At 44.0% G+C, this 19,391-nt stretch overlaps 1 protein-coding gene across 2 annotated transcripts in view; it reads right to left on the reverse strand.

Moving 5' to 3' along the window:
• The window catches only part of GOLGB1 (golgin B1), a 42,000-nt gene extending 22,628 nt beyond the window's left edge, over window positions 1-19,372 (reverse strand). Inside the window, exons 1-11 of one of the 2 annotated variants that reach the window (XM_063397222.1) lie at window positions 19,225-19,372; window positions 16,047-16,179; window positions 13,311-13,407; window positions 12,540-12,692; window positions 11,679-11,831; window positions 6,907-7,059; window positions 5,836-5,958; window positions 5,296-5,409; window positions 3,191-3,602; window positions 2,437-2,528; window positions 2,040-2,136 (exon numbers count right to left, since the gene is read on the reverse strand). In XM_063397222.1, the coding sequence (XP_063253292.1) occupies window positions 2,040-2,136; window positions 2,437-2,528; window positions 3,191-3,602; window positions 5,296-5,409; window positions 5,836-5,958; window positions 6,907-7,059; window positions 11,679-11,831; window positions 12,540-12,692; window positions 13,311-13,400 (1,387 nt within the window). In that variant the 5' untranslated portion in view covers window positions 13,401-13,407; window positions 16,047-16,179; window positions 19,225-19,372. The remainder of the gene's footprint in view (window positions 1-2,039; window positions 2,137-2,436; window positions 2,529-3,190; window positions 3,603-5,295; window positions 5,410-5,835; window positions 5,959-6,906; window positions 7,060-11,678; window positions 11,832-12,539; window positions 12,693-13,310; window positions 13,408-16,046; window positions 16,180-19,224) is intronic. The other variant, XM_063397224.1, reaches the window with a different exon arrangement.
• Window positions 19,373-19,391: the final 19 nt, after the last annotated feature.

Below are 19,391 nucleotides of genomic sequence, written 5' to 3' on the forward strand. Positions count from 1 at the left end.
AGCATCAGAAATTGTAAAATATAAGGTAACTAACTAGAAATCCTTATTTCCTTCTATCCAAGTTAGGAATGGCTTATAGTGGAAAGTTTTAGGTATCCCACTTTAATTAAGACTGACAAATTAATGGCACAAAAAGGAGTAACAAAGTATTTAGAACCTATATAGCAGACTAAAAAAGTGATGATTTTTTAATGTTTCATTTAATATTTTGAGAGTTTTTAAAAAGAAATTACATCTCCCAGTGTTTAAGATGCAAAAAAAAAAGTCAGTAATCAAGCATTCAACACACCCACTGGGAACAGAATTACAACAACAACAGCAAAATCTTGTTTTGAAGTAAACTTGCAGCTAAACATGCATTGGGGAAGGTATTTTAAGTAACATGACAGTGAAGCTCTGAGTCACTGCACTTTTCAGGTGGAATTCCTTTCAGTAGAGGGAGGAGCTGCTTTTTAAGAAAGATGACTAACGTTTTCAAGGTGAATTTTGGATGTAGTCAATTGTAGCTTGGGGCATGATATCATATTGAAAGCTGGATTTCTGTAAGGCCTTTGATATTGTCTCTCCAACACCCTTGCTACCAAATTGCTGAGATATGGGTTTGACAGGTGGGCTGTAGGGTGGGGCAAGGACCTTGCTGCGTGGCTGTGTGCAAGGAGTTGCGGTCAGCGGCTCAATGTGCAAGTGGGACCCTGCAGAAGTCCGTACTGGCCCCAGGACTGTTTAGTGTCCTAAGTGCTGACAGACCTTGGCTGGAGCCACCCAGGGCACACCTGCGGGTGACACCAGGCTCAGCAGCTGATTTTGCTGGGGGGATGATGCCATCCAGAGGGACCTGGACCAGCTTGAGGAATGCAGCCATGCAGCCCTTGTGCAGAGCAAGGTTTAGTAAAGCCAAGTGCAAGGCCCTACACCTGGGCTAGGGCAATTCCCAGTACCAGCACAGACTGTGGGGTGAATGGATTGAAAATAGGCTACAGAGGAAGACTTTGGGATTCTGGCAAACTGAAAATTGGACAGGAGCTGGCAATGTGTTCCTGCAGCCCAGAAAGCCAATCGTACCCTCGGCTGCACCAAAAGAGGTGTGGGCAGCAGGCTGAGTGAAACAATTCTCACTCTCTTGTCTGCTTTTGTGAGACCCCACTCAGCGCACTGTGTCCAGTTCTGGGGTTCCCCTGTACAAGACAGATGTGGATCTGCTGGAATGAGTCCAGAAGAAACCACAAAGATGATCAGAAGGCTGGAATATTTCTCCCATGAAGAAAGGCTGAGAGACTTGTGGTTGCTCAGCCTTGAGTAGAAAGGCTTCAGAGAGGCCTTATTGCAGCCTTTCAAGAGGGCTGCTTCTCTCTGGATTGCCCAAAGAAGCTGTCAGTTGCCCCATTATTGGACATGTTCAAGGTCAAGCTGGATGGGGCTCTGAGCAACCTGACCTGGTGAAGCAGGGGGGATGGACCAGATGATCTTTATGAGTTCATTCCAACCCAAACCATGCTGTGATTCTAAACAATGTCTTGAAGTTCATTAAAGACCTGCATCTCTGAGATCTTGGAACAAAAAAAGAGAAAGGTGATGCTCTAGGACTGTAGGAATCTGGCTTATTGGTGATTATTCCCCACCAAGATTATTATGAAGAGGTTCTATCTTTGAATGACAGAAAGCAAAGCAAATCTATTTCTCAAAAATCAAGACAGCCTACTGTCATAGTGACAGACCCTGAAGTAAACATGTGAGGTAATCCATTGCTTTACAGTATAATTCTGATAGAGCTGGATATTGCTGCTACCAGTCAACATGACCAGACACTCAAAACCAATGTAATTGTCTGAGGTTTTTTATATGTGGCATATATATGAGTCCCTTACTACTTCAGCAAAAGCTATCAAAAATACCTCCCCCAGAAGTACCACCTGCAGATTGTCAGCATTTTGTAGTGGGGAAAGCTACCACTTCAGCGTTTTCTTATTTTGTAGAAACTAATTCTAGAATGATTCTTAAGTATATTAAGAATATTAAAACAGGTAAGGTAATCATATGACCTTCTGTCTTCTGTCTTTCCAAATTTTCTGTTGGTAGGAATGAAATCTCATTCTGGTCTTCCTGATCAACTATTTTTTCCTGTGAAGTTGATTCATCCTGTTTAAACAGGACAGAGGAGAGAAAGATAAATTTTAATACGATTTATAAATACGTATTAGTCTTTGACATTTGGTTAACTTAAAAAAAAATCCATTAGCAACTTTTAAATTCCTCAAATTGACTTCTACTTCTTTCCAGGCTTCTGTAGTAATAACAAGCCTGCCCATCAGCTAAGAGAACTAACAAAAGCCTTTCTCAAGCAATGCAGGATAAAAAAGGGAATTCTCGACATTTGATTTGGCTTCAGTTCCTAAATATACCAGAAAAACAAATGAGAAGCATTTGAAAATATCAAACCTGCTGCTCCAGTTCAGAGAGCTGCACTTGTGGCTGGGATTTCAGCTCACCCTGACAGCAGACAAATTCTTCAGATTTCTGTAGAAGTCCATCTGACAGAGGGAGAAAAGGGGAGTTAAGGTCTGTTCTTGTCTTTTTTGCCAAACTACGTCCATTTTACACACATGCACAACAGTTTACCACATCCTTTATCTCTTAGTCACTGCTTCAGCTTTGGGCCATAAAGAAGCTGCAAGAAAATCAGTTTGAAATAAAAGCTTGAGACAAGACCAATGTCATTATTTCTAACACAGGTCTTTGGGAAAAATGGTAGAGGTTTGCATTTCTTGGTTGTTTTACTTATAATTTCAGTAGAAATTCAGACTGTGAAGAATGTGGTACATCTAAAAGGACTTTTTTCCGTAAGTTGACGGAAAAAATCCAACAAATCAGTAAAATCAACTAAAAAAATACATCCAGCTCAAGAAATCCATAAGCCCCAAAAGACAAGAGGCGGGACAGTACACAAGCAAAGCACCATGTATGCTGCCCCACACTTCTGCTCCTCTTGCAGCTGCCAAAGACAGAACGGTGGGACCAAACTAGATCTCCTTAGTTTGAGACAGCACTACCACTCCTACATCCCTGTGCAATTAGGAATTCTTACATCAAGCCATTCTTATGAGCTGTTATAAAAACAAAGCCAAAGAGAAGGCAACCCAGTGATACTCAGGCTCCTGAGAACCTGCTCCCCCTAACTGCCGTGCCTGCTCACCCAGTGCTCCGTGAGCTGCAGCTCCACGTTCCACAGAGGGCACCAAGAGCTGGCCAACATCCCGTCCCAGCTGGTCCTCCTCAGCTCCAAGGACGGCACGGCCACACCGCAGCTCCCGTTCAGCCACCGTAAGACAACTCAGCAGCCGGTTTTTCTCTTCCACCTCCAGCCCGTGTTCCTGTTCCAGGTCTTTATACTTCACCTCTAGTTCAGCTTGTGCTCTTCTCGCCTCCTCCAGCTGTTCTGAGAGATGCTGCACCTCCTCCTGCAAGCGATGGGAAGACAGCTTTCTCTCAGCTAGTTCCAGCTCCATCTTCTCCCTGAGTTCCTGAGACCCTCGTCTCTCCACATCTAGGACATCTCTCATGGAGTTTAGTTCCACTTCCATCTTCTGGCACTGATCTAGGAGTGTCTGTAAAATGATACAGAAATTAATTTCTCTCTCAACTAATTTAATACCTTGACAAAGCAAAGTACATTCATTATATTTTAGGTTTTCCTTAATTTTAATCCTTTAAAAACACTTAAGTAGCAGAAGGGAGGAAACAAACATGTCTGAAATTTCAATTTGTTAGAAAGGAACTGCCTCACTACTTGGAAATTGCAGGAAAGCAATGCTGGGAGAAACAACTCCTCACAGTTGTGGTAAAGAAAAGGTAAGTCTTGATTCAGAGGAGAGGAATTTAGAGGAAAGACACAACAGAACAGTGGCCAGGAGTCCTCTTTTAGAAGAAATCAAACTTCCCAAAAAGGGGAGGAAGTGCTACAACAAATGAGGGAGAACTCAACAATTACAGTGTAGAATTAAAAAAACAGAAAAAAAGTGTGTATGTGAAAGAGGAATGCTGAAATACGAATCTGGAGATAACAGAGTGCTCCACACAGTACCCACTGCTTTAATAAAGATCTCAGAAGGCTCTGGTCTATCAGAGATTTCAGGTGACCAAGAGACAGAAACAGACCTCACACTTGCCCAAACTCCTGTTGTCAAACTTCCTCCTCCTGGAGCTGTGGATGGTCAGCACAGCTAATTTCAGGAGGAATCTGATGAAGAGCTCCTTTTACTTTGTGGGTAGGCTTCAGCCACATTGGCTTCAAGTTTGTACCTATACCAGGTCTCCTTCAGACCACAGAATGTATGAGAGAAGTCAAAGACACTGAGAAGAAGCCAAGGGAGCCTAACAACCATGTCATGAAGATATCCATGCCACCACCCCATGATACACCCTGCTGAGCATAGCAGTCAGTAGTGAGTACAAGTCAGCTCGCTGAGGCTCTTTACCTCTTCACAGTAGTAAGAGGACCCACCATTGTGCCTGGCTGGGACACAGAGCAAAAGAAAATATGTAGGGCACAAGTGTGTAAAAATTAGCAAAGTGAGGCTCAGCATTAGACTAGCTGAAGCTCATGCAGCCTACAAATATGAGACTGATTCAGTGTAAGTCCCTTCTAAAGGGATGGAGAATTTTCACAAGTTCAGATACTGGAAAAATGACAAATATACTCATCCTCTATCTGCAAACCAACCTTTTAAGAGGTTGTGTTCTTAATCCTATCTCAAGGAGCACATGTCTGTATAGTCATATATGCACAGACTTGATCTCATCCTCTTCACGCTCCAAACTGATGAAGAACCAATCCCACTCTACAAACTGTATCACCATATAAGCAAGTTTTCAGCAAGACATACCAAAGAATAGCTGTTTCTGCTCTAATCTGGCCCAGAGACTGCAGTCCAGAAACAGTGAGGCTTCAGCAGCACTGTGTTAGGCACTTGTGCTTTTGGCAAAAGTTTATGTATTTGGCTTTGAAAGTACAGTCAGCAGAAAGGGAATGGATAGATGTAGACCCTGTCCATCTGCCCAGAATGGGGATCACTAGAGCTGGCAGCTGCAGAACCCCATTCTCTGGCAGTACCTGGTGTAAGCTGTGCACACACACCTGCAGTTCCAACACCTGACCCAGGGAGGGTGGCCCCAGCTGATTTCATGATGGCAACCTGGTGCCAAAAAACCCCTCATTTGGTAACTTCTGACAAAGGCTACTGACAAAGGCCCTTTCCACCACACATACAGAGTAAAGCAATAAAAAGCACGACCAGGTACCTGATTTTGTTTTTCAGCAGTGTGTAACTCCTGCTGCAGCAGTTCTACCACCTGAGTTCGTCCTAACAGAGCTGCTTCCTGCTCCTCGAGCTTTCTCTGGAGTGTGCGCAGGTTCTGTGAGAGAGACAAGGCTATTCCAGCACTGGGGAAACCAATGGAAGTTTAGATTCCCACGTTTCCTCGATACACCTTGTTTCTGTAACACAGTTACTTTGATAGCCTGAATTAACTCATTTTCTTGACACCTATTCTGGAGCCCTAGTGCAGTAGGAGAGAGCTTACTTTGCTTCATGAATAGGGAACTGGAACACAATAATGTAACACTTTTTTCAACTGTTCTTTCACTTCAACTGAGAGCAAACAAGCAGACTGAAGCTAGGACTCAAAGACCCAACTTGCATTCCAAAAAGCTCCAAACAACCAAAGCAACCTTCTTATCCCTTTTGAGTTACTTTAACAAGAACTGTTCTTTCAGGGTTCTTTCTGGTAAAAGTTCTTTTCCTTCCTCCTTCCCTAATATGATTATTATATCAAATTTACCTGTTGCATCTCTACTTCCATATCTGACTGGACCACCATCTTGAGCAATTCAGCTTGATGCTGGTGCACATGTTCTTCCAGGAGAGCTTCCTTCTCCTGAATCACTTCCTGCAGGGAACTCAGCTGAAAACATAAGCCACAAAATAAAAACAAACCAACAAGGTTATGAACCTGACAGACACACAGGCTTGTTTCAACATGTCCCAGCATATTGTGTGTGTGACGGAGTTCTCAGCTTGACAATCCTATACATCATCTTGGTCAAATGGTATTTTTACCTGGTGTCTTTATCCGACTAATATGTGTATAACAACTGAAAAAAGTTCAGATCCCAGAAAACAAAAAGCATAGAATTTAATCTACAAATATGCAGAATAATAAAATACATGATTACTATATAATTAACAGTTCATAAAACTTCTGGGCTTTTAATTGTATAGGATGCAGCTCAATTTACAGTTCAAAAGCTAAACCTGCAATTTAGAGTATTAAAAAAATCTTTCCACAAATAACTACAATGTAACTTAAAGCTGTTACATTCTGTGATAAGCAGCTGCCCCGCACACCCACAGCAAAACACAGAGGGGCGATGGCAGGCCTGGCAGCTGGAAAAACTCTCCAGAGTCCCAGCTACTGCAAAGCCCATCACAGAACAGCAAGGGCAGACAGGGAAGGACCCAAACCCTGACTCAGAGGAAGGGACACCCTATGCAGGCCCCTCCAGGGACTTTTTCCTCCCTCCTCAGTGAGCCATCAGTCCCATCGTCCAAGGGTGAAACCCATCTCTTACCTGCAGAGCACCTTTTGCACCACGGGTGGTCCTGGCCTGGGGGTACAGGATGGGGGGAAGGAGAAGATCATTGGGGGATCATGAAAGACTTATGTAATGTTTAGAGGAGGAGCCAAAGGCAGTGAAATTGATGGACCTAGGTGATCTGAGGACGAACAAAACTGAAAAAATTGAGGTAAAGGAATTGAAGACCAGGTGTGTAAGTATTGTTCTATTCTATCATACTAGGCTAAGCAGTGATGTGGGAAACACGGACTGATGAACAGAAAAAAAATCTGTACCTGTGTTGCATACTTGATTTCAGCATCTTTCAGATTTACTTTGGCTACAGCCAGCTGTTTCTTCAGGTCCTGAACAGTCTCCTCTCGCTCCCTGAGCTGCTCTTTCAGTATTTCCACTTCCTCTCTGTGCCCTTCATTTGTATTTTCATTTTTCTGACATAGCAAGATAAGAAAAGTGGGAAGAAGAGATATAGAAGGAAGTAACTTATCAGTATTACTGGTTAATAAATTAAATAAATCAATTGATTTTTAGAAATACACCAAAATGCTACTTCACTCTTGGCTTCTTATCAGATTTTTGTTTTTACTACATTGCTTCATTTCTTAACTTGACACTTCTTTTGTTTCTTTAAATGAAGCTGTCCTATCTTAAGTAACTATTTTCCCTATTTCTGTGTAGATATATACAAGATGCCTTTAATTGGGAAGTGTCAAAGCACTTGGAAGGGCTAACAGTCCATGACTGCTCACTATATAAACTAAGGCAAATCAGATTATTAAATACATTATTTATTGTATGACTACCCTGATTTGTGAGGCTTTTTAACATCACAGATTTCTCTAATACCAGAAATAAAAACACTTTAAAATTAGCTATAAAAGACTATTCCCAATGTGACAAAGGGGTAGACATTCTAGACTACACAAAATGCCCATGGAAATGTCTTTAGACTACAGGATTAATAGCAATTAACTTATTAGATACAAGCAAAAGGAACAGGCAAAAAATTATCAGTTCTACTCCACCCTGAAGCACTCAAATCCTCTGTTTATGACTAAGAAATGTAAACAACATTTCATGTAAAACGTACTTAGGCTGTGTCTGCTCAGACAACCCAGCACACTACACCTGCACTCTTCACTCTGTCTCTCCACCTGGGGGAGGGCAGGCCCTGAACCCACAGCTCCACCCCTGGGGCAGGGCAGGCCCTGAACCCACAGCTGTGCTCCATACCTGGGGCAGGGCAGACCCTGAACCCACAGCTCCACACCTGGGGAGGGCAGACCCTGAACCCACAGCTCGACACCTGGGGCAGGGCAGGCCCTGAACCCACAGCTGTGCTCCACATCTGGGGAGGGCAGACCCTGAACCCACAGCTGTGCTCCACATCTGGGACAGGGCAGGCCCTGAACCCACAGCTCGACACCTGGGGCAGGGCAGGCCCTGAACCCACAGCTGTGCTCCACATCTGGGGAGGGCAGACCCTGAACCCACAGCTGTGCTCCACATCTGGGACAGGGCAGACCCTGAACCCACAGCTCCACACCTGGGGCAGGGCAGGCCCTGAACCCACAGCTGTGCTCCACATCTGGGGAGGGCAGACCCTGAACCCACAGCTGTGCTCCACATCTGGGACAGGGCAGACCCTGAACCCACAGCTGTGCTCCACATCTGGGACAGGGCAGACCCTGAACCCACAGCTGTGCTCCACATCTGGGACAGGGCAGACCCTGAACCCACAGCTCCACACCTGGGGCAGGGCAGGCCCTGAACCCACAGCTGTGCTCCACATCTGGGGAGGCCAGACCCTGAACCCACAGCTGTGCTCCACATCTGGGACAGGGCAGACCCTGAACCCACAGCTGTGCTCCACACCTGGGGCAGGGCAGGCCCCTGAACCCACAGCTGTGCTCACCCCTCACCACCTGTCTCTGAGCAGACAAACCTGCTCTACATTCTCATCTCAGCACTCGTGAGCACTCAGTGCTGGGTATTTTGTACTGAATATATATAAAATGCATCTCTTTCATTTTATTTGTGGCAGGTATTGGGTCAAATACGATCAATAACACAGGAATTCTACTGAGTATTTATGTCTTTAAAACCATTCTGAAAATATTATGAAGGTGTTTTAACGTACTTATAAATCAGTGTAATAGGAATAAGAGGCTACTGTTCCTCAAAAGATGTTTCACCTACAGAGAAGGTCATTGGCAGGAAGCAGAACAGACAGACAAGGAAGCTTTGATCGCACTTAAATTTAGAAATAGAACAGGACAGAAAAATAAAGAACAGAAATGCAGGAAGCTCTAAGAAGCCAGAGATATACATAACTTATAAGGTTGGGGCAGAGGAGTTGCTAGGGGGGAAGATGGGTGGATTAGTTTGCCTATTTGTAATAAGCTTTCAGGATTGATACTTACAGTCGGATTTGGAAAAGCCTCTTACTCTGAACATTACACGGAGTGCCACAATTAAGGACAGTAGCACAGCCACAAAGTTCACAGAGCTCAAGCTTTTAAATATTATGTTTTTTCAAAATGCATAAGCTCTTCTATCTGAACATAATTTTTCTTTACCCACTTCAAAAGTTTGAGAGGAGCTTCAATTGTTCTGTACACAAATACCATCTGATAGATAGAGATAAGCTGATATTTCCATTCTTCTCAAAAGAAGGCACTCTGCTAAAAGCCCAGGAAGTAATAGTATTAATTAGATATTTAAAATACAGCTTACCACAGGGCTCACATCACAGAGAGGGAAAAAAACAGCCCTTTGCTAATAGCCAATACTTTAGCACAACATGCAACTCCAACGTAGAATTTTCACCTTCAAATGGAAGAATAACTTTCTAGGAAATATCCCCATAACTCAAAACAGCATCTTCTTGAAGAAATGAGGGTAAATAAAGGACTCTGTATCTTCTCAGTAGGTCTAACCTTGCAAGAAAGAAGCTATTGCTTTCTGGGTCAAATATATAATATTGCAGGTAACTGCCCTAACATAATTTCACTCAAACTATGTTCTAATCCAAACTAAATAAGGCTGTGGTCCATACCATGTCCACTGGAGACTGTGTCAAGCCCTCATTCCTCTAATTAGAAGGCCCACATTTCTCCAGACTGTAAATTCTCCTTCATCTGTGTTACGAGACTTGAATAGTTTTCTACTTCTTCACCCTCTGCAATATAAATATGTATCTCAACAGAATCTCACTCCGAGTCTGACCCCAAAAATTCAGTCCAGCTAGGTAGAGTAGTAAATCATACCATCAACTCCTTCACTCCCTTTCCCTCCCCACAAAGAAAAAAAAAGCTTCCTGCACATCTTCCTGCCTTCCACAACACAGAATATTTATATATGTATACGTGTCTTTGAATATATCCATATATGTGTATACTTTTCTTAATAGCTAATTTACATTCATCCATTCACCTGCATTATCCTTTAACACTTCTCCCACCTTCTTGAAGCTCACCTTCCGCATACAACTGTAGAAAGAAATGACGTTTCCTCTCTGACTTTGCTGACTAAACAATCAAGCTGTTTGAGTGTCTCCCAAGTGCAGCTACTAACATGATGGGAGAACAAAGTCTCTTCCTGCTCTCAGAATTTATCTTTCCTGATTCCAAGTGAGCAAACATGACAACACTCCACACAAGGCCTTGCCACTCTCAGTAGAATAGATAGAACGTAAAAAAGGTAAGGCCTCTTTTTAAAATCTGTATTGCACTAATTATCTGATTAACTGATGATTAGCTCTCTCTCATTTTGCCTTCTTCAACTGATAAATTTGAATTTTGAAGCAAGAACACTCACTAGTCCTCAACAGCCAGTCTACACAAAGTCATGTAACAGCACACAGATGTTATACACACATGCTGCATACAGATAAGCTAAAAAAACAGCCTCAACACCAGCAGTGTCAAGTGAGACAGCTGAACAGCCTTCATGCTCTCCACTGGCCTCTGCAGCCAGGGCATGTTGTTCATGGCTTTGCGGTATACAGTGTCATGACACCAGAAATGCTTGATCGTGCATGGTTAAATTTTGCTTTATTTTTCTATTATGTCAGTCTTTGAGATCGTCTAATTCTTCATGTATAAAAACAGATGGTGCTTTGCATTGAGAAAGATTCTCAAGTTGGTATTGGGAATTACAGAAGCACATTTCCATGATTTTATGATGCTCTCAATCAAAAATAGTCAGCACAAGTCATAGAACTGATCTTCACTTCATTAGTAGTCACCTCTCATCTGACAGCTCTTACATGCACCTTTTATTGTTTCCTATAATATTTTAATATTTTTTCAATGTCTGAAATAACCTTTATGTTCTCTGGTTTAATGAACATCCTCTGATGTCTGGAAACCATTTTCTCTTCCATGAGATTGCCAACTTTTTAAAGAACACATTGTTCTGCTGATCACATAGTCAAGTTTTCAAAATTACCAGCTCTGATGGGAGCTTCTAGTTAGTAGCTAACAGCCTCTTTAATATCTTCATAAAGGAGACTTTCTCCTCAGTTTTTATCTAGTGTTACACAATTACGGTTTGTTAACTCTAAACTTTATGATGGCTCAGGAAACTACATGACTGGAAAATAATACACATTTATTTTTTTATATTTGGGTTACTGCCTTCCAGTTTCAGTGACCTCCTTACCTCTTTGCTCTTGTACTCCAGCCAAACTTTGCTGTACTGACATTACCGTACCTGTTACTGACAAGTAACATTTTGAAACTCATAGCTCAGACAGACACAGTTTCTGCAGGAAAGAGTTCGGCTACACTAGATTACCGAAGTTACGCAAAGGGAAACCAGCCCATGCCCTTGGGGAGATCAAGCTGAGCATTCAAAGGGCATCTGCAGTACAAGGAAGCTGGACAGATAGGCTTCCTACAGCACAGGCATAGACATCCTTGCTGGAACTATGAATATCCTGCTAATAAGACAAACAGGCCCTGCTGGCTCACTGTGACCTGAAACATCAGGTAGCGCCACATTATCAATAGAAGCTACATCTTTTAAACAGCCCTGTTCCCCCAACCTTGTGATACTCCGGCTCTTGTGCTAAGGTCTGTGTAGGCAGTGGTGATCCTTTCTCTGTCAGCTCCTCGATGCGTTTGTTCAGAGAGGCCAGCTTGGCTTTGGCTTGAAGTTTAAGTTTCATCAGCTTTGCATCTGCAGCCTCTCGCTCTTTCTGTAAGAGAAGGACACAAACTGACTGCACCTTAGACTAAAGTGCTGTTACACAAGAAGTACCACTTTGAAAAAGCTACACAGCTTGTCATATTCTGTTTAACTCTGCCTCCTCCATAATGGCACTATTTAAAACACATCTGCAAACTAAATTTGTTCTGAAACACTACACATACCAAAATTGCAGTTTATACCCCAGCACTTCTTTCAGGGGACAGAGCACTCAGGGACTTCACCCAGCAATGAATACAAACTTGGTTTGACTTCCTCTGCTACATGCAGTCCCTCAGAACTCTAACTGCACTCCCACCATCCATCAGGGTAGGCAACATGTGCCTTTGGGAATGCATCATAAAACCACTGGACTGCTGGATGAGCGCAGCATAGGCTACTCTGTGTCAAACACTCTGAAGCAGGGAAAGAACAACCTCACACAAGGTATTAGTATTTATCAGAGCCACTGGGAATCTGTATGGGCCTCAAAGAGCTCTGAGACAAAATGCAGTGTAACTTGGATGTATCTTACCTACTCTAGACTAAATTAACCCAATCAAACTAACAGAAGATATCCTACATCTCTTGGGTTAGGGTCCATTCTTCAAATCCCAGTAATTCTCAGGAACAGATGCCATTAGTCATGCAGGTCACTGGCTTGCATGGAAAAATGAAGCTGCATTTTACTCTTGGTCCCCAGAGAAAGAAATGGTACCTTGAATTCAGTTTCTTTTTCCTGGAGCAGGGCATCCTTTTCTCGAATCAAATCCTTCAGCTGAACAACTAGCTTTTCTGTTTGGGCTAGGCGCTCCAACAGTTCCTCAGGTGCCTCCTCCATGCTTTCTGCTTCTGACTGCAAACCTTCTACCTGAAAGAACAAAGTGAGTCTTCTGAACAAAAAGAACTATCAACAGCCTGCACCAGAGCATCCTCACAATATCTTCAGCTCCAGTCCTGAATGCTGCACTCTGCTCCCTGCAGGCATTTCATGGAGCCTGTAGAACCATACAGTTAGATGAAATCAGAAGCTCAAAGAACTTGTAAGCTAACACACAAAAACAAAGAGTACCTTGCTGAACACCACATGAACAAATCTGAAACGAGGCATCCTCACACACCACCCACTGTCTCAATACCAAAGGGCAGCAAAGAGATGAAGCCTCCCATTGTAACCCAACCATGCAGAGCTTCCCCTTCTGCTACACACAATCACTAGTACTCTTGAAAGTCATTCTTCACCCTGATTCTAGTTTGTGTCCGAGGCTTAGGGTTCCCTGAGATGTGGAAACTGAGGAGATTATGGTCTGCCCAACAGAAATGCTGACTTAAGAGGTGAGGAGTAGAAGAAAAGCAGAGTGGAATGACAGCTCAGTCTAGTGCTCAGCAAGGAAGAAGCAGGAGACAGTTCTCACTGCATCGAATGAACCACGCTCCCCAAACTAATTGTCAATAAGATTTGAAAGTCTTTAGATAACACTGTACTTACTGTAACAGATGGTTCAGTAACTGCATCTCCATCCTCCCCAGACAGCTCTTGTAAAACAGTGCTTGCTAAACCTGATAAACGGCTCAGCATCTTGAGCCTAAAACAAAACCAAGGTCAGAGTACAGTTCCAGAGTCAAAATTGTTATGAAGAATAAACTCCCTTATGATGATCTCTAATGCTAGAGCAGCTGGTGACCAGGCTTGCAGGGAATTTGCCAGGAGAGAAAAGCTGAAGTAAAACCTCAGGAAAAGAAATGGTCACATTAACATGAGCAGCCAGATCTTCTGAACATTAAAGCAGAGGATGTGCTGGTGTCAAGACACATGAACATTCCTTCATTGATGTCCTGGGTTGAAAAATGTAACCAAAAGTGTGTATTCTATTTTCACCTGTTGAAGTCAGTTGGAAGATATTGTTCTTTACCTCTTGTATCTCTAGGGGGGGAAGAGGGCGGATGCCCTCTGTTAATGGGACACCTGATAACACCAGATAAGGCAGAGCCTCCTTATCTCTTCCTCCTCCCATCCTCCTCCCAGGGACATCCCCTGTGAATGGGCCATTGAAGGCCTCTCACAGGACTGAGAACATCACCTCATCCCATTGGGAGATGCTCCACCCAGCGGGAGGAGCCAAAGCCTTTCCACCGGGATAAAACAGCAATCCCAAACACCAAGGGAGCTGTTCCCACTGGATTCCCAGAGGACAACTGGACCCTCTCTTGAGGATCATCTCTACTCCAATGCAGCCACATCTGTCACTCTGGGAGGACTCACTTCAGGCTGCTTTCAACACCCTGACCAACAGGGTGTCAGGTTTGTACTCTGACTCTGTCAGTGGTCCTTTGTACTATTGCATTTGTCTTATTTTATTTTTATTTTATTTATATCTTTCTTGTTGTTTGTTTTCTCTCCATTAAATTGTATTTCTGACTTGGAGTCTCACTGGTTTTGCTTTCAAACCAGTACAATTGCTCTACATGTATGATTGAAAAATACATTTTTATGCCAGATAGCAAGTCATCCTCATAGTTCATTCTTGATCTTCCTTAACAATGACATTACAGAACCACGATCTGTTTAGTTTACTGAAGAGAAAGGTGATTGTTAAATGAAGTAATTTTTCTATAGGCCAAATATGGCCTGTAACATGAAATCAGCTTTCTAATAAGTAGTGGAAATAATGGACTGAGCTAAACAGAGCTAATCTGTTTGCTAAACAGATACAAGTGTGTCACATTATAGACATGATGAGACCTCTGCATGTCACATACAGGACAGGACCTCAACACAGGAAAATAGTCTAGAGAGGACATATATTCCCTGGCTGCTGCTTAGCATACCTTCTTTCCATTCCTTGAAATCCAGGAGCTAAACTAAACCAGCAAGTGGAAGTGAAGAACCAAAAAACATGCAGCAGTACCAGCCGGCAACACATAACTTGTCATTTTGGGGAGAGCAGTATATTAAATTTTCCATTATTAACTGAGATGATGGGATGTACCCCACCTCACTAAATTCACCAAATTCGAATGAGTCTTTGGATTAGCTGAAGTATAGAGTTGCCAACCAATATAGGATAACAACAGGCTGGAGAAACAGATGGATAGAAACATTGTGAAGTACAGGAAAGACAGAAGCCTATGCCTGGAATGGGAAAAGCATGAGTGGTACAGGCTTAGGGGCAACTGGCTGTACAACTGTCTTGCAGAAGACAAGCTTGAAGTGCTGGTGGCCAAGTTTGGCACAAGCCACAACTGCAGTCACAGCAAAGGTCAGGTGTACACTGACTTGTATTGGCAGGACTGCAGGCAGCAGGTTGAGGAAAGCAATTATTCCTCTCTATTCACACCTATAAGACTACATTTGAAGTAGAGTGCCCGGTTTCAAAATAGTGAATCTGGTACAACAGAGAGGCCGCAGGATGACGGGGTTTGGGTTACCAGGTATGAGGAGAGTGTAAGAATGCTGGGCTCGCTCGGCCTCAAGAACAGCAGATGAGGAGTGGGATAGAATTACTGTCCTCCCTACAATCACCCATGAGGCAGCTAAAGACGAGTCACACACCTCTTACAGGGTCCACATCAGATGGACATGAGACAGAAGACACAAGTTGCAGCATAAGCAATTTTAATCAGAGAAAAAAATGTACAGGGAAGATGTTAAAATGCCTATTAGTCTCATAGCAATCTGATCTGATCTTTGATGCTAGACACACTAAGAGCAAAGGATTTGACAAATGGAACCCCTAAAGTCCTTAAGAACCACACAATTGTCATTCCAGTGCTCTATAAAAAGTGGTCACGTGACATTTGACATCTCTGAACAGAAAGGCCACAGAACTTTTTGCAAGTAGCAAAATAACTTGTACAATTACAGAAGCTCCAGTAGTGCAAGCTGAAACTAGGCAAATTCACATTAGCTATAAGATCAAGTTTACATTATTAAAATCATCTCCATCAAATGGAAACTTTTAATGTGGTAAGATATCTCTGCCTCATTAAAAGCAGGCTCCTGAAGCTGGCTACACAGATCCATTCTTTCCTGACCTCCCTTGTCTTACTAAGCAAATCTTTGGTCTTAGATTGCCACTTAAATGTGTGAAAATATTGACACTGGAGTGGAGCAATGCATTACTTTTCTGCAGCAGTCACAATAGTAGAAAACTTTTCCAGAAGTAGAAAACATGACAATGCACATTAGAGCATAAACAGCAGAAAAGAGCATGTGAATACTAACCTGCTTTGTGCTCTAAGGAGCTCATGGGTCTGCTGATTCAGTAGTAAGGTTTCCAAGGTAGACCAGCCACATACAGGTCTTTCTTGCCATTCCTTTTTATCTCATGAGTACTGACAGGTTGCATGAACCAACACTTTTGATGGAAAGAGAAGAGAAAAAGAACAAAAAAGAAAAGAAGAAAATAAATTATCCAATAATAAAGAAATAAACCCTACACAGTACCCTCCAGGACTGTTAGTCAGTCACTTGCAATAAGCATGAAAAGTGACAAGTCTGCTCTGTTTGGGAACATGGATTTGCAGACATGTCCTGGATTCTCACACTGCCTAGCATGAGCTTAGTCTCTTCAGCCAATGGAATAAAATGCTCAAGCAGCAGTTAGTGTAGCAAAAAGACATGCAGCAAGAAAGAGCCCCAGTCTCAGACAGGCTCTTACAAAGAGCTCCAGGGGATGGAACTCCTCCAGAAGCACAGCCAGAATGCCAGGACTGTTCACATTCTGCAACAACACAACAGTCAGTGAAACAAGTCCTGGTGCTTTGCCCTCTTCTCAGCTGGCCCTGGGCGAGACTGAGGCATGGCATTCCAGAACAGCACAGTTATACAGTTCCTGCTAGGGAGACTTCTTCTGACAACATCAACTGCTCACCAAGGTGGTAATATGAGATACTCATTTATTGACCTGGAATGTCTGGAATCCACTATAAGAATGAAGTATTTATAGTTTTGTAAACCATTACTCCAACAATGCTCCAATGAGGAACTGAACCTACTGTCTTGGCATTGGCCCATTTTAGAAAACAGCCATCCAAATGCAAAAATGCCTCTTTCTAACTGTCTCCAATACCTGAGGAGGATGGATCTGATCTTCCAGCTGACTATTAGGTCACAGCTTCTTAAAGTCAAAAGGCAAAATATGTCCTGGGACTGAGAAAACCAGTAGATGAACTATTAGAAGCTGTATTAGGAATATGATAAAGAAGCAGAATCTAGGCATCTACATGGGCCTCAGCACGTATCTGCATGCTAAAGGCATTACAATTTCAAGCATGCATACCTGGATTGAGAAAATATTCCTTGGCCTTTGTCCAGGTTGGCCACATTAACCTGACACTGCACTGAAGTTATTAAGCCTTGCTGGGTTTGGCTCACAGTTGGCTTCCTTAAAAATGCAAACAGAGGAACCATCTTCAGCTATTTGCATGGATGTGGACTTTAATAACCTGAACTCAAGTCTTAGAGATTCATATCTTTTGAATTATTTTTTAGTTTGCATCTTCAGGTCAGCCAAATATGGCAAGGGATGTGAATGGGGAACAAAAAGTGATTCTACAATTCTATGAACAGCAACAGGTTTGGTGTCTGTATAGAGGAAACAGGGAAAACACGGGCCGGGGTGGGCCACTGCTCTGGACAGCATCCCTCGGAACACATCCCTGGGAAGCAGCACTGCAGAGAGAAGCTGGGGATTGCAGTGGACAACTGACCTCAGTCATCAGTGCACCCTCCTCATGACAAAGGCCAGCAGCAGCATCCTGGGCCGCATTAGGAGTGTTGTCAGGAGGAAGGTGAACCTTCCTCTCTACCTGGCACTGGTGAGTCCACCTCTGGAGTAATGTGTCCAGTTCTGGGCTTCCCAGAACAAGAGGTGGGACTTTATTGGAGAAAATTCAGTGAAGGACAACAAATAAAAGGCTCGAAGAGAATCTTATCAAAGAACCACAGACTGGCTGAAGTTAGGAGGCCATCTGGTCTAAGCTCCCTGCTCAAACAGAAGCTGTGCAGGCAGCTTCTGACTATCTCCAAGGATAGATAATTCACAACCTCCCTTGACAACCTGTGCCAGAGCTCAGTAAGCCACAGAGTAAGGAAGCATTTCCTGATGACTGAGGTAATTGCCTGTGTCTCAGTTCATGCTCACAACCTCTCATCCTGTCACCAGACACCATTGTAAAGAGCCTGGCTCTGCTTTCTTTGAACCCTCCCTGAGAAAAAATCCAGGAACAAGCATAACATGGCTTTAAATTCTGTCTCAAAGCCAACAGCCTGCACAGAGGGTGGTGGCTGTGCTGTGCATTAGCCTCAAGGACTCGTGGCAGGAATATCCTGGTGTTATACAATGCCAACCAGTTTCCCCACAAACACAAAAGGACAGAGGTTATTCTGTGTTCCACTGCCTCACCTCAATAAAGCAAACAGAGCTCTCAGAGACAAGACTGGTGCTCTCTCAGGCTCACACTGGCATATGGATTCCCACCTCTGTAATGAACAGCAGAACGCAAGGACCCTCGCTGTGCTGAGGATGCGAGCCAGGATCCTCTGTATCCTCCACCTTTGTGCAGCATTCCTGTGACTAATGAACTTTTGCTGGGAAGACTTTATTTTGAACGCTGGAACTACCAGCAGTGATCTGGAGGAGGCCCCTTTCCTCTGAAATACACCTCCCTGACCCAAACGTCTAAACCCACTGCTAGTCTGCACAGTCTGCAGTAAGTGGGGCATTTCTATCCCTAGGTATCAGCCATTGCAAAAAAAAAAAAAAAAAAAAAAAAAAAAAAAAAAAAAAAAAAAAAAAAAAAAAAAAAAAAAGACTTGGCAATGTTTTTTCCTAATTTATTCTACTGTAAAGTTATTATACACAAATTAAGTTAATTCCTTGCATTTCCATTCGTTTAAAATCAAACATGCATTAAAAGCACTGCTGCTGTACACAAGCCCTGGGCCAAACTTCTCACGCTCTGCAGAGAGATTCTAAGAGAAACCAGGAGGGACAGGGCGTACCAGAGCGGCGTGCTGGGCTCCGGGAGGGGCGGGGTGACGGGCACTGCTGACGAGCCCCACCAGCCCCGCAGATTTACCGGACCGCACGCCTCCGGCGGGCCCCGCCGAGTGCGAACCTTCCCCTCCCGGGCTGCGTTCCCCGTACCGGGGGGCACCGCCGGCAGCGTCCCACCGGTGTGGGGGGACTGGGCCGGGCCGCAAAGCCCGGAACGAGAAGAGAGGCCGGCCTCGGCCCACTGCCCCTTAAGGCCCGGGCCCCAGGGAGCTGCGAACCCGTTCCGGCCCCGCATGGTCACGAAAGGAGCCCGGCCGGCGACCGCCGCCGAGAGCCGGGCGGCAGAGTCCGCGATCCGCACAGGGCGGGCGGAAAGCATCAAGGGCGGGGGAAGGCACTGACCTGCAGCACGGCGGAGGGGTCAGCACCGAGGGGCGGCTCTAACCTGCCAAGAAAGCCCCGCCAAGCCCGCTGCCGCCGAACCGCTCCCACCGCGCCACCTCAGCACCGGAACGCGCTACCACCACTTCCGCCTCCAGCCGGGCCCCGCCCCCCGGCGCAGGAGAACC

Source organism: Prinia subflava, chromosome 4 (genome assembly GCF_021018805.1).
Source record: "Prinia subflava isolate CZ2003 ecotype Zambia chromosome 4, Cam_Psub_1.2, whole genome shotgun sequence".
Taxonomy (NCBI): Eukaryota; Metazoa; Chordata; class Aves; order Passeriformes; family Cisticolidae; genus Prinia; species Prinia subflava.